We start from the raw sequence: 13,801 nt of genomic DNA, 5'->3' as shown, positions 1-13,801 counted from the left end.
AAGTTATCCACCTTTTTGGAAGTTCTGCCTTCTGGCCTACAGGAAATATGATTTCCTTTGTTTTGGTGGGGAGAGTGAATTTTCCTGGAAACAGATTTTTCTACTGTCTTCTCTGAGCTTTCTGTTTGCAATTGTCGATTGCATATAAAATCTGAAGCTAAGAAAAAAAATTTAATTCTCTATATTATTGAATAAGTTCTATTACCCTTAACTTACCATGAAAGTTTATACCTGGTAACCTCAGCATCTGAAGTATAACTGATAACCAAGATAAATGAAAAAGAAATTTTCTCCAAGCAAACAAAATAAATATTGCAAGATCCAAAATTTATCTCATTTTTATACACAATTCTTACAATTCCATTATCATTTCCTATTTAACCCAGGGCATAATTATGTTATATAATACAGACTAATTACTCTTTTCATGATGATAAGGTTGAATCAACAATAAAACTTTAAATTATGTTTAATAGTATCCATTTTTAGAAACAAAGAAGTGTTCAATCTGTTTTACAAAGAATTTCATCAGAAATGGTTACTTCAAAAAATGTTTTGACCTCCAAAGGGGCAAACTTCAATTATTTAGAATGTACATTTATGTGAAAATATTCATTCTCTGACAATTGCTGGAGTGTACTGTGGCTTTTGAGACTCATGTATAAAAGGAGCATGAGAAATCACACCAATTCATGACAACCACTTAACCTTTTTGTATCAGTTACATCAGGAGTGTATATAAATCATGGAATATTCTACTATGGGCCTGACCCTGTAAGGTGGTGAAACAAAATAACTAAAAGAGGCCAAGATTCCTTTTAGTTAAGCACTGTGTAGTTATTTATATCTTTTTATTATTTCTAGTAGAGTTAAGTCTTAAGAGTGTTTTCTCTCTGAGTTCCTTTTCTTACATCCTTATAGTTCTTTCTTGGCTCTGTCTTTCCCTGTTTTGAACACTCCCTCAGCCATATATCCAATCCATCCTCTTCATTAATTTCCTTCAATAATTGTAAATTATTAGATTTTAATAGATTCATACTATCATAGATTATAATAACATAGCATAACTGAGATTATAGCCAAAACTCTTTTTTAAAGACAGAGGGTTAAGGGCTATTCAGATGTTGAACTGGGGTACAACTTTTGGTCTTGCATTCCACATACCGCTTTACCTAGGAGAATGTTTCACTTTATTTTTACACCCTGGCCAGAGTAAATATTCTCATTTTTAGCTATTTCCTATCACTCAGTAAACCTCTCACTATAATTTATGCTCATATTTCATCAGCCACTACTCAGAATAATTGTAAACTGATTGAGTTTTCAAGAATCAGATTGAGACAAGAGATCTGCAGAGAACTTTTAGAAAACCCTGAATATTTAGATATTTACAACTGCTCTGAGACCTCAGACAAGTTCACTTTAATACTTCCTAACAGTTTCCAAAAATCAAGAAAAAAATTAAGCAAACTCAAAGTCAAGTTATGAGGTTATCAAAAAATTGAAGAGAAAGAGTAAGATAATTTACCAAAAGGAAGTGTTTAAAAATATAACACCTGGATGTGGTTAGAATTACAACAAAAAAACAAGGTGGTCAGAGGAAGAAAGGTCAAGTGAAACCCTTGTTTCCAGAAGTCCATTCCTCTCCCTAAAGTTAATAAGCTACCTCAGCCTTCTAACTTCTGTTTTCATTTTCTGGATAAGTCAATCACAGTTTATGGAGCCTACAACTCTGCGCCAGCATTGTGAAAAAAAAGAGAGTTATAGGCAAAGACCTTTTTGACCTCGAAGAGCTTACCATTTAATTGGTGAGGCAAGCTTAACTAACAAGACCACTTTTCTGTAATAAATTTACTACCTACCACTCTTTTTTCTCCAAATTTAACTGAGCTGAAAGGAAGGCTCAGCGGGACCTTGTATGTTAGTTATTAGGCAGTATAGGAATAAATAAGACAAGGTACCTCCCTTGAAGGGGGTTGCATTCTAATGGGAAATAGAGAGCTTGACAGATGGAAGAATGAAATAACACTATAAGAAGGTGCAGACCTTGCTTGGGTGTGCCGAGGATTAACTTCGACTGGGACTATGGGGGCAAGGCTGAATGGAAAGTTTGTATTTGATCTGAACCTTAGTGAGTGAGCAGTGAATGGAACAGGGTGGGGGGTATCTTAAGTCTGGGGAAATTGAAGGACAAACGCAGACTGTCCAGGAATCTCATGGCAGATTCAGGGAATTGCTATACACTTGGATTGTGGCTTTCTGAAAATACTGATATGCAGACCACTAGTCATTTCAGAATAAATGGAATAAGCATTAGTGGGGAGAAGTTTAAACTTTGCTTATCCACCATGAGGAAATACAGAGCCTGATTCTTTTGGGATATTTATAAAGTTCATATAAATAGCTAAAAATGAGAATTTTCAATTGAACATGGCTGTTCAAATGCTAACAGATTGTGTGATGTTGAGATAGTCACCCAGCCTCACCAGCCTTCAATTTTTAAAAGATAAGATGAAAGGACTGGACTACAAAAACAGGAAAAGTCTTACCCACCATCCTTTCCTACACACAGATACATATACAACTTCACCTCCCTCAGCGTACAACTGATGCTATAAAACCACTTCTAAGTCTCTCTATTACAATATGTTACCTTTCCATTTAGCCACTGGGCTGTCACCCAATGCTAATAGCACTGTTGAACAACCCGGCTAGTTCAAGGATTCCACGACTACATGCTTGGGAGGAGTGTACAAAGTGGGTTAGGAGGGGAGAAGAGCTAGCTGTTAATCCTGACCACATCACTGACTTGCAATGGGATAATAGAATCATCACTGTGGTTCTTGTATGTTCTTATCACCAGGATGAAGATCATTGGCTGTCACATTGACTAGCATAGGAATTTTTCTCGAGTGGAGGAAAGAATGGATAGAGGCTTGTGAACAGGCATTAAAAGTCATCAAGAGTGCTCCCTCTTTGTACAAAGAAGACATTAACACTGCCTACCTCCGCGAAACTAAAACTGATGCTTGTAGTACAGGAATGATGCACTGAGGTAAATGATAGAATTCTAATTTTCCATCTGACAAGCATGTTGACACTTTTGTTGCTTGTCCCAAATTATGTATAATCATCTTATGACACTCAGTTTATCCAAAGCTGTCCCCAAGGGGTTTGTCTTGTCAAAGAAACATCTGAAAAGGAATGAAGATCACAGTTGCTTTTGGCTGGGATTTATCTGTCAACATTAGTTTTGTTGTTCCTGCTGTTTTCTCAGACATTTATATCTAATGGTGGGGAATTTTCAATGCTAAAAATAATTAAAATAAATGCATGCCGTGAATGATGAAACCTCTACCATCTTCAGGCTCTCACATGATAAAGTATCCCTTTTTAGGTACTATACGTTTAGGAAGCCTTTCCTTTAAAAAATTCTCAGGTTCCCCTGGTGGCACAGTGGTTAAGAATCTGCCTGCCAATGCAAGGGGACATGGGTTCGATCCCTGGTCCAGGAAGATCCCACATGCTGCAGAGCAACTAAGCCTGTGAGCCACAACTAGTGAAGCCTGCACGCCTAGAGCCCGTGCTCTGCAACAAGAGAAGCCACCACAGTGAGAAGCTTGCACACCACAGGGAAGAGTAGCCCCCGCTCGCTGCAACTAGAGAATCCTGTGCACAACAATGAAGACCCAATGCAGCCAAAATTTTTTTTTAAAATTAAATAAATAAATAAAATAAAAATTCTCATGAAAACCACTGCTGCATTATTACAGAACGTATATTCCATGACTAGGGTGTACCTAGCATAGTTGATGCCCAGAGTGCATGATTTTTAACAACCCTTTTTTCTATATGGAAAAAAAATTCAGAAACAATCATGAAATTAAACAAATAATAAAATGGCCAGGAAAGAAACATAGTGACTATTTTTTTCATTAAACTTCATATATAAGATGGTGCAAGTTGGACTTCCCTGGTGGCGCAGTGGTTAAGAATTCGCCTGCCAATTCAGGGGACATGGGTTCGAGCCCTGGTCCGGGAAGATCCCACATGTCGTGGAGCAACGAAGTCCGTGTGCCACAACTACTGAGCCTGTGCTCTAGAGCCCACGAGCCACAACTAGTGAGCCCTCGTGCCACAACTACTGAAGCTTGCACGCCTAGAGCCTGTGCTCTGCAACAAAAGAAGCCACCACAATGAGAAGCCTGCACACCACAACAAAGAGTAGCCCCTGCTCGCCGCAACTAGAGAAAGTCTGCGCACAGCAATGAAGACCTAACACAGCCAAAAATAAATAAATTTATAAAAAAATAAAAGAAAAGAAAAAAATAAAATGATGCAAGTTAAAAAATGTTTGAAAAATAATAATAGAATAGAAAAAAGGAAAAATGCACAGCTATTTATTTAATAATTTTATATCTATCTAAACAGTGTGAACTTGGATTCTTCAGTTACAGCCTGATATTGTAGTTTATGTAAGTAATTTTCCAGTAATTAATAAGCAAATTTTATTAAAACTGAAATTCTATAAAAGACATAATTTAGACCATTACTAAAGTGTACCACTAATGTAAAGTTTTATTTTCTTGATTCCTTCTTTAATTTTAAAACAACACTTTAAAGATTATAAATTATAAAGATACAATTATAAAGATATTAATCAATAAAACATTTCAGATATAAACTTTAGTTCATGCATGAGAAAAACAATTGTATCTCACAGTTTGTATTCTGTTTCACTGTTTTAAATTTTAAACAAATAAATATTCAAAATGGTTGCATGGAATGAAAGAAATGAAACAACACACATTCTGTTTCTTTGTCTCTCTAATCACTGTGGTATTACTGTTTATTTAAAATCTACTGTTTAACTGTAGAAATATGTAGTACCACAGGGGTTGGAGACACAAACTATGCCTAGAGCAAGCTCATGTGATTCTGAACATTATGAATTTGCTCTTGAAGTGAACACATATAGCTGAATTTGAAGTTCTCTGAGTTAACTTTCATGTAGATGCAATGTTTCTTAAAGGGGAAGTACTGAAAATGTGCTAATTTGAAACTTACATACATATTATTAAAACTTAGGAGTAACCATGGTAATTATTTAGAACTTAGACCAAAATATTTGGGGCTGGGGGAACATTTTATCACTGATAGTTTTCAGAATCGCTGGTACATGGTGATCATTAAAAGTAGACCAACTTTTATTTGTTTTAAAACTCTGTACAGACAATATTCCCCCTTATTGCCCACACCCAGGGGGATGGACATCCCACTTTTCATGACTATTTAGTTATGGGACAGTTTCTAGTGCAAAGGGGATGCAGAAAGAGGCTCACTTGTGTCTTCAATTTTCCCATAAGATTTTTTTCTTTTTTAAAGATTGAACAAGATACAATCTCTCAGAGTTTTCAAATCTCCAAGAGGGAGAGAGCCCTTCTGTCTGGGTAATCAGGAAATGCTTCAAGGAGGAGGTTGAATCTCCTCCTGTCCCAAACCCCACTCCAAGGCAGATCTGGTCCTCCTCCCATTATCACAGTATAAAATACCATTATCTACCTAATCACATGGACCAGAACCTGGGTGCCGTCTTTGTCTCTTACCCCACTCCATCAGCCACCAAGTTAAGTTAATTCAGCATCCAAAATATCATTCAAATTTGTTTTCATGCCACTGCCTTAATTTGGGTCTCATTCTACTTCATGAGGATTATTGTCACAGCTTACCAACTAGTCTTCTACATTCCAAACTTGGCCTTGTTCCCCTCCCCACACCCCAATTCATTCTCCACATCACTGTCACAGTTTACATTCTTTTTTTTTTTTAAGATTATTTTTTATTTTTATTTATTTTTGGCTGCTATGGGTCTTCATTGCTGTGCGTGGGCTTTCTCTAGTTGCGGCGAGCGGGGGCTACTCTTTTGTTGTGGCACCCAGGCTTCTCATTGCGGTGGCTTCTCTTGTTGCAGAGCACAGGCTCTAGGCACGCAGGCTTCAGTCGTTGTGGCTCGCGGGCTCTAGAGTGCAGGCTCAATAGTATGGTGCATGGGCTTAGTTGCTCTGTGGCATGTGGGATCTTCCCGGACCAGGGCTCAAATCCGTGTCCCTTGCATTGACAGGCAGATTCCCAACCACTGCACCACCAGGGAAGTCCCACAGTTTACATTCTTAAGACAAAAATCCAACTGCAAGAATTTTTTGCCTAAAATCCTTTAGAGATTCTTCAGTGCCTGCAGGAAAATGTCCAGACTTCATCAAATGGCATTTTGCCCCTGCCTCTTTATGCAAACTTGACAGTCCCCGCCACACACACTCCAGCAACCCACATCCACTTGATGTTTCTCCTACCAAATGTCCCATGCTATTTTGTGTGACATGCATCACTCTATTATGAGTAAATATGTGTTTATGCATCTTTCTTCTGATCTTGTCTATGACCTTCTTGATGGGATGGCAAAAGGAGATGGCCTTAGAAAAGGTATGAAAGTGAGAAAGCATGAGACTGAACAGAGAGAGCTTCATGAAGAGAAAAATCTCCTGTTCACACTCTAATGCTCTCTGTGCACTAAGACACAGAGCAGACACAGCTGAGTCCTTAGATATGTAGACTAAAGACAGTGAGGTGAAGGATGTATGTATCTCAACATACCCTTTAGTGGTTATAACTTAACCACTAAAGAAAAACTAGACCTTACAAGTATGCAATGCGTAAAGGCCTGATTTGTGTCCATTCAGGGGTGAAATTCAAAATATTTAAGAAGTGACACTCCATGGTCATCCAGATACCCAGATCAGCCAATCAGAAAGGTGTACTGACCAAAAAAAACTGCATGGTCCAGTACCTTCCAGCTTAACAAGTGTAGCTGCTGGTGTAAATAACATCAGGAGCTGAAGGGAGTAAGTAATTTGTGAAACTTACTAACTACTAAAAACCTAAAAGCCAATCGACAGACGAATGGATAAAGAAGATGTGGTACATATATACAATGGAATATTACTCAGCTATAAAAAGGAACAAAATTGGGTCATTTGTAGAGATGTGGATAGACCTAGAGACTGTCATACAGAGTTAGGTGGGTCAGAAAGGGAAAAATAAATATCTTATATTAACGCATGTATGTGGAATCTGGAAAAATTGTGCAGATCAACTGGTTTGCAGGGCAGAGGTGGAGACACAGATGTGGAGAACAAACATGTGGACACCAAGGGGGGATCGTGGGGAGGGTGGTGGTGGTGGTGGGATGAATTGGGAGATTGGCATTGACATATATACACTAATATGTATAAAATAGATAACTAATAAGAACCTGCTGTATAAAAAAATTAATTAAATTAAATTTTTTTTAAAAAGAAAAAAACAAAGACCATGAAATGAATAGAGAGAATTTTCACATTCATCTTCTATCACTATTTTCTCTTTAAAATCTTCTTAAAATGGTATGTGAAAGCTTTCTTTAAGTTTCATATGGTATTTATAGAGCACATTTTTTAAATAAATTTTTTTTTTGGCTGCACCACGTGGCATGAGGGGGTCTTAGTTCCGTGACCAGGGATCGAACCCATGCCCCCTGCAGTGGAAGTGCAAATTCTTAACCACTGGACCTCCAGGGAAGTCCCTATAGAGCACATTTTAAAACAAGTTCTTCTAGGGCTAGAATTTCTCATAATGTGATATGACTATTTTGGAGAATATTTTGAAGACTATCTCTTTAATCCAGTAGTATTGAGCAATCTAAGACTTTAAGTCATATATCTCTTGCTTTTATATAGTTTGGGATAATTCTGAAATTTTTTTGTCTTGATATAGTCATTCTAGTATTTGCCATAGCTTTGTCTAACAGTTAGCAAAGCATCTAAAGTACCTGTGTCATTTCCTTTCCTTGAGATATTAAAGAATAGTACAAGCAGAGAGCTTTAGTGATCATCAGGTCAGATAGTTTAAGTCACATTTGGAAGGTAACCTCCCGAATCACTGCTTCATATTGATTGTCACTTGCCCACAATTGCAGCATATTTCGCATTATCAAAGTACTGTAAACCCATCCTAGGTGCTCCTGACAGGAGGAAAATAGGGATATGACTAATATTTTTTGAGTTCTTATTATGTGCTATGCACTTCTATGTACCATACATATATTGTTTCCTTTGATCTTCACAGCAGTTCTATGAGGTAGTTACTATTATTATCTTTATCTTAAGTGGGAGAAACCAAATATTAGAGAAGCTAAGCCACTTACTCAAGATCACCAGCTGGCTGGAGGCCGAGACAGGATCAGGACTTGAACCCAGGTCTGGCTAACTCCAAACCACAAGTTCTTTTCTGGTAGAATAGTTGTGAAAGTGCATGGGAACACATAGGAAGAGTTGTTAGCACTGTGGTTCATTCACAATAAATAATAATAAATGACAGGCATTACTATTTTTTGGATAGGGTGAATTTAGGGAAGCAACACAGCAGTTGAGTAATTGTCCAAGGGTGCAAGGCCTATGGGAGGCAGAGACAAGATGGAAACCCAGAAGGTCTGCCCCAAATGCCTCTGCTCTGAACAGTTACTTCCAACTTCTTTCGGGGGTCAGCAGTGATGTGATCATGGGTCAGTGATGTGGTATATTCACCAGCCAAATGAATATAATAGAGATAGAAAAGGTGTTACATCCCATAGAAAAAAGTCCTTTTATATGAGACATGAAATTCTTGAGAATTATACTAATGAAGAAGGCTAGTCTTGGTCAAAACTAGGAAGTAAAAATCCTTTGCTTTTTGGTACTTTCTCAGGCTTTCTCTGAGTACTTCTTCATTACATTTCCACCAAATGACAAATGTCCCCCTGCAGTTCTACCCTACTGGTCATGCTTTTGTCTCCCCAGACCAGAGGATTCACTCCAATCCTTCAGAGTTCTGCCTGTCCTATGTGATAAGGATGAGTTTCTGGTGGAGAGTTCATTGGCCAATGTGTAATTATCTCTCTGGAATAGCAAAAGTTTTTAGCCAGTTCAATAGAACCTAAAGAAAAATGATTCATGTTGACAATTTAGAGAATAGTTCTGGGTAGGGAAGACTTTCTAGTATAGGTGGGTTTGTCCTTCAGAGATGCTAGGCTTTCCACCTTCCTCACAGTGACTTTAGGAAGAAAATCAGGTCAAGAAAAGCCTAGAACATACCTTGGAAGCTGTGGACAGTAGCATTCAAGAGAGCCTTTGGCATTTTATAAGAAACCAACATGAGTATTTCTAAATGTTGCCTTCAGTGTTTGAGTGGTTACATGTGATGCTCAGAGTAACTGTGGGTTATGTGTTGTTGGAAGGACACGAGGAAAGTCCATCTCTACTTCTTTTCCAGATACTTCCTCACCTTCCCAATACATTCTACTACAGAGATCACACGGAGATTCACTGGCATTTTCAAAGCCCTAGAAGACACCTAACATTATCTATGTGGGCAGAAACTGCCAATTGTCCCCCAATATTAATTCTCCTAATACCCCAGAAGAAAAAGAAAGGGGGTCATCACCACCCAGGTAGAACCTAAGTGTCCCAGCCTTCCTTATAGCCACTTCTGGACAATGGGCTGTTTGTGATACATGCAAGTTCCAGATTATGCTTATAAGATAAATGTGGCTATCAGGAAGGAGAAAAGGAGGAGTTAAAGAGCTCTACCAGCCAAACCTAATGTTTCCCTGTGACTGCCTAGATGGCCCCTCTATCACTCGCCTGGACTGTATTCAAAGTGAACCTCACGTTGTACATGTTTAGATTCTGAGCACACTAACATGATTCCCTGCATGTGTACACACAGACACAGGCACACAAGTAATTTCTTCCATGGAGATAAGCATGGAGATCAGAGTCCATAACCATGAGAGGACACCGGAAAGGTGGAAACTATTGAGCTTAGTTTAGGTAAGGGAGTGAAGAAAATTGGAAAAGTGAAGCAAATTGCTTATGATACAACAATTCACTGACACAAAGTAACTCAAGCCTCATGACTCCCAAACTCTGTTCTCATTTCTTGGTGATGGGGATGATGGGAGATAATGATATCAAGAGTTGTTTATAGACAACTTTTGTCAACCCCAAATGAGAGATGATCTCCCAATACTACTTTAAGGGGACTATCAAGCTAATTAAGTTTGGGACTAAATGGGAAAAAAAACCTAAAACATTATTAGCTAAACTTACACAGCACTTACTATGTAAGTTTAGCTAATAAACTTCAGTCACTGTCCTAAGAGTTTTATAGAATTAATTCACTCAATACTCACAACAACCCTATAAGTTCGATATCATTATTGTCCCCATTGTTTAGATGAGGAAAGAGAACCAGAGAGGTTATAGTCACAGAACCAGTAAATGGCAGAGATGGGAGAGTAATCTAGTAATCTAGAGTCTCTGGTCTTATCTGCTCCACCACTGCGCCTCCAAGGAACAAAGAAAAATGCTGATTTCATTTTTGGACCTGATTACAAATGCCTGTGAACATTTTTCTTGCAACAAATTCTGAACTCTAAGTAAAGGTGAAACTCACAAATGATGGAAATTAAGTAGGAAAGTCCCAGTGAATCAAGATAAACTGTTTGTCTTCAACATTACAATAGAGGAAATTTTGATAGTGGGACAGAGGAAGCAATAATTAATTAAAGAGCTCAGTGTTAGGAAAGTCTATTCAAGGCTGTGATCAACACAAGAATTGGTCTTTTCATACCTCAATCCAGGAAATCCTGTAGCTGCAGAATGTATTTCTAGACATTTACGTAAAAGGTAGTCATATCTTATGACAGGCATTTTTGTAATAACAATACACAGGCATTTGGCAGAAGGCAGAGCTCTATCTCTGGCATACAGTGTGCATATTTCAGTAAGAACAAATAAGTAGAGCCAGAGAAAAGCCTGATAAAGACGCTGTGTTACAAAACCAGAATATGAAGGAATGAGAGACAGATTCAGAGCACTTTTGCCCCAATGTTTCTTCTCTGACCCAAGGATGTGGCCTGTTCATGGTGGAGAAACAGAATCTGGGAGGAATGTGGAGTATGCATCCATGGATCACACTGAACTACTACCATAAAGGAGAAAGAGAACACACGCAAGACCCACGTGGAGACTTGGCCCCAACCACTGTGTTTTCAAAGGCACCAAACTGTCAGTGGCCTCTGGTACTAGACCAGATTAGGATGATTTTTTATTACAATAAGCAGTGATCAGAGATTTCCTCCTGCCTTATTCAGGATCATATATAATCTCTGCTATAGCCAGACATTAACCGCAGTGCTCCTGGCTGCTTGAAGCTGGGATCCTTGGTTGATGCCCAGCTGAACAATGTCCCAGGACCTCTCAGCTGGAGCCGCTCACTGGGGATGAGGCAGGTGACTGACAAGGGCCATCTCCACCTGCAGCCTAGTTCTTGCCAGAAGAATCTCTCCATGTGTAGGTGCTGAAACTTTTATTACTTTCATCCAGACAGAAAGTATATGCTAGATACAAAGGGACAGAGTTCCCCCTAATTTCTTTTTGAGAAACACAAAAGGCAAGCAAGTGTAATTTCATTATAGAGAAAGACCTTAAGCAGGAAGTTTGTAGAGAACTTTACCTTTTTTACAACCTTATTACGATGCAGCCTCATTCCTGGGAAGAGGCACACAGACTTCACATTGCTTTGAAGTGGAAAGGAAAAAATCTTTAAAAATTATTTTTAAACAGTTTGAAACTGTGCCAGTGTAAAGAATTCAGTAAGCAAATCACAGGAAATCTCACCAACCTCTATTCCTAATTTAATTCAAGTAATGCTACAATCCAAAAACTGCTGGATAAGATACCTGGCCAGTACTTTATCTAAGGCTCTCCGTTTCATTTTTCAAATAATTCATGTCACTATACTTTGGGCTAAATATATTGTACAATATATTTCATTTATTCATTTTATTTTAGCTTCAAAACCTTAACTATTTTAAATGATAATGTTAAAACTTGCTTCCCACTTAATTGAATATTGTGTGGGTTGCTTGGTGTAAAGAATATTAACAAAAATACCATTAATGTTTTTCAAGCTTTTATTATGTGCACTTACTATGCCAGGCACTTTATCTACTGTATTTGTAGTCTTCACAGAAGCCCCATAATTTAGGTACAATTATTATTATTTCTATTTTACAAAAGAGGAAACTAAGGATAAGAGAGGATAAGAAACTAAACCAAGGTCACACAGTAAGTGGCAGAGCCAGTCAATGAACCCAATTCTAACACCCAAGTCTGTTTTTGTAAGCACATTGAGAGGAGGAACAGAGTTGTACCATACTCCCAGTGTGATGCAGCACTGCATATTCTTTTACTTAGTTTCACAGAGAATAGTTTATATATTCTTCAAACTGGTATGATTTCTGTTTAATAATATTTGACTTCAGTTGTAGCTAAAGTGAAAAATCCAGTCAGCCATCCTACACCTCATCAACGTAATACCAAATACTTAGAAACATAAAAACGCTTAAGTGAAGGGGATTTTTATTTTGCACCTGGTTGTGTGCCATCCTGGCATCACAAAGACATTCCAAACCACACAGTTCCAGAATTGAAGATGACATTTACAGGATTTCAGTGACCATATTTTCTGATTTGAAAAATTTAAGAGTATGTGTGCTTGTGGGGATAATAAGGCAAGGTATTTGAAACCAGGAAATCAGAAACTTCTGCTAGCTTTTTATAGCCCTTCCCCCTTTACAATATGCGGGCATCTGTGACCATGTAAGGGAGTAAGTGAACTCATCACTTTTTTGCCCGCATAAAGTCTTTGCAAAAGTGGCCAAACATCATCTATGCAGAATCCAAGCTGTTTTCTATATCATATGACACCCAAGTAGGAACATTCTTTTTCAACATACTAGAAGCAGAGACAGAATGCTCCGATCCCATATTTCTCAGCATTGTCTCATTCAGTATTCTCAAGGCACGTTCCCCACTGAAGCAAGTAGCGAGATTTTATTTAGCCACATTATTCCAGAGTAACCATGGAATCAGATATAACCCCAGTTATCCAACACCTAACCTACCCACCTGGGTACCTCAACACTCCTCTAGCTTCAGTTTGGAAAGAACAAGCTATTTATTCACCATCAGTATGGCATCCAGAACATTTTTGCCAGTAGGAGGGATAAATTTCTACTGAACTATTTATAATGTTTGCCCAATTCTCTTTTCTTACCATCAGAACATGTTTTTAAGAAAACCAGCCAAAGTATGACTTAAATACTGTTTTCTAATTTGGTTTATGTCCTATAATGTCTTCAGTGAGCAAGTCTAACTACTTGGTTTCATCTACCCTTATCCTCTTGACATAAACACTACATCCTACTACGATCAGCAAGGGAAAACATTGCCTCCAACCCCCCCTGAGAAATATAAGAAGTCAGTGGCTTACCACTGATACTCCAGATGCCTACAAGTGGAATTAGGAAGAGGACCCAAAGCAATTTCCCGATTCCAAGCATAGTAGGTGATGTCTTCATTTCCTGTTTATATCACGGATGCTCAAGTAGAAAGCTTCCCTTCCTCCCATGAATTCTTCAGAGTTGGATCAGGTTACCTACTCCAATGACATCTATAAAATAAATAGAGAAGAGAGAGGAGGTGGGAGAGAACAGTAAGAAGAGCCCAAATAGTCTGTGAAACAAAATGAACAGAAAGACTAGGCAGTACTCTGTTCTGTGGGTTTTGCTTCTTGTCAAATTGGCTGTTCACTTTCAAATGCTCTGATACATTAAGCAGCGCAGTCCTTAACTTCTCCTTCCATACCACCCTTTTTGCCCCAC

General features: G+C 38.3%; 1 protein-coding gene across 1 annotated transcript in view; it reads right to left on the bottom strand.

Moving 5' to 3' along the window:
- The window catches only part of BTLA (B and T lymphocyte associated), a 51,898-nt gene extending 38,400 nt beyond the window's left edge, over positions 1–13,498 (bottom strand). Inside the window, 1 exon segment of the mRNA XM_036849683.1 lies at positions 13,411–13,498. Coding sequence (XP_036705578.1) covers positions 13,411–13,498 — 88 coding nt within the window.
- Positions 13,499–13,801: the final 303 nt, after the last annotated feature.

This window comes from Balaenoptera musculus, chromosome 4, assembly GCF_009873245.2.
Source record: "Balaenoptera musculus isolate JJ_BM4_2016_0621 chromosome 4, mBalMus1.pri.v3, whole genome shotgun sequence".
NCBI lineage: Eukaryota > Metazoa > Chordata > Mammalia > Artiodactyla > Balaenopteridae > Balaenoptera > Balaenoptera musculus.
The sequence above is the reverse complement of the archived record's forward strand: the minus strand, read 5'-3'. Positions and strand labels throughout refer to the sequence as shown.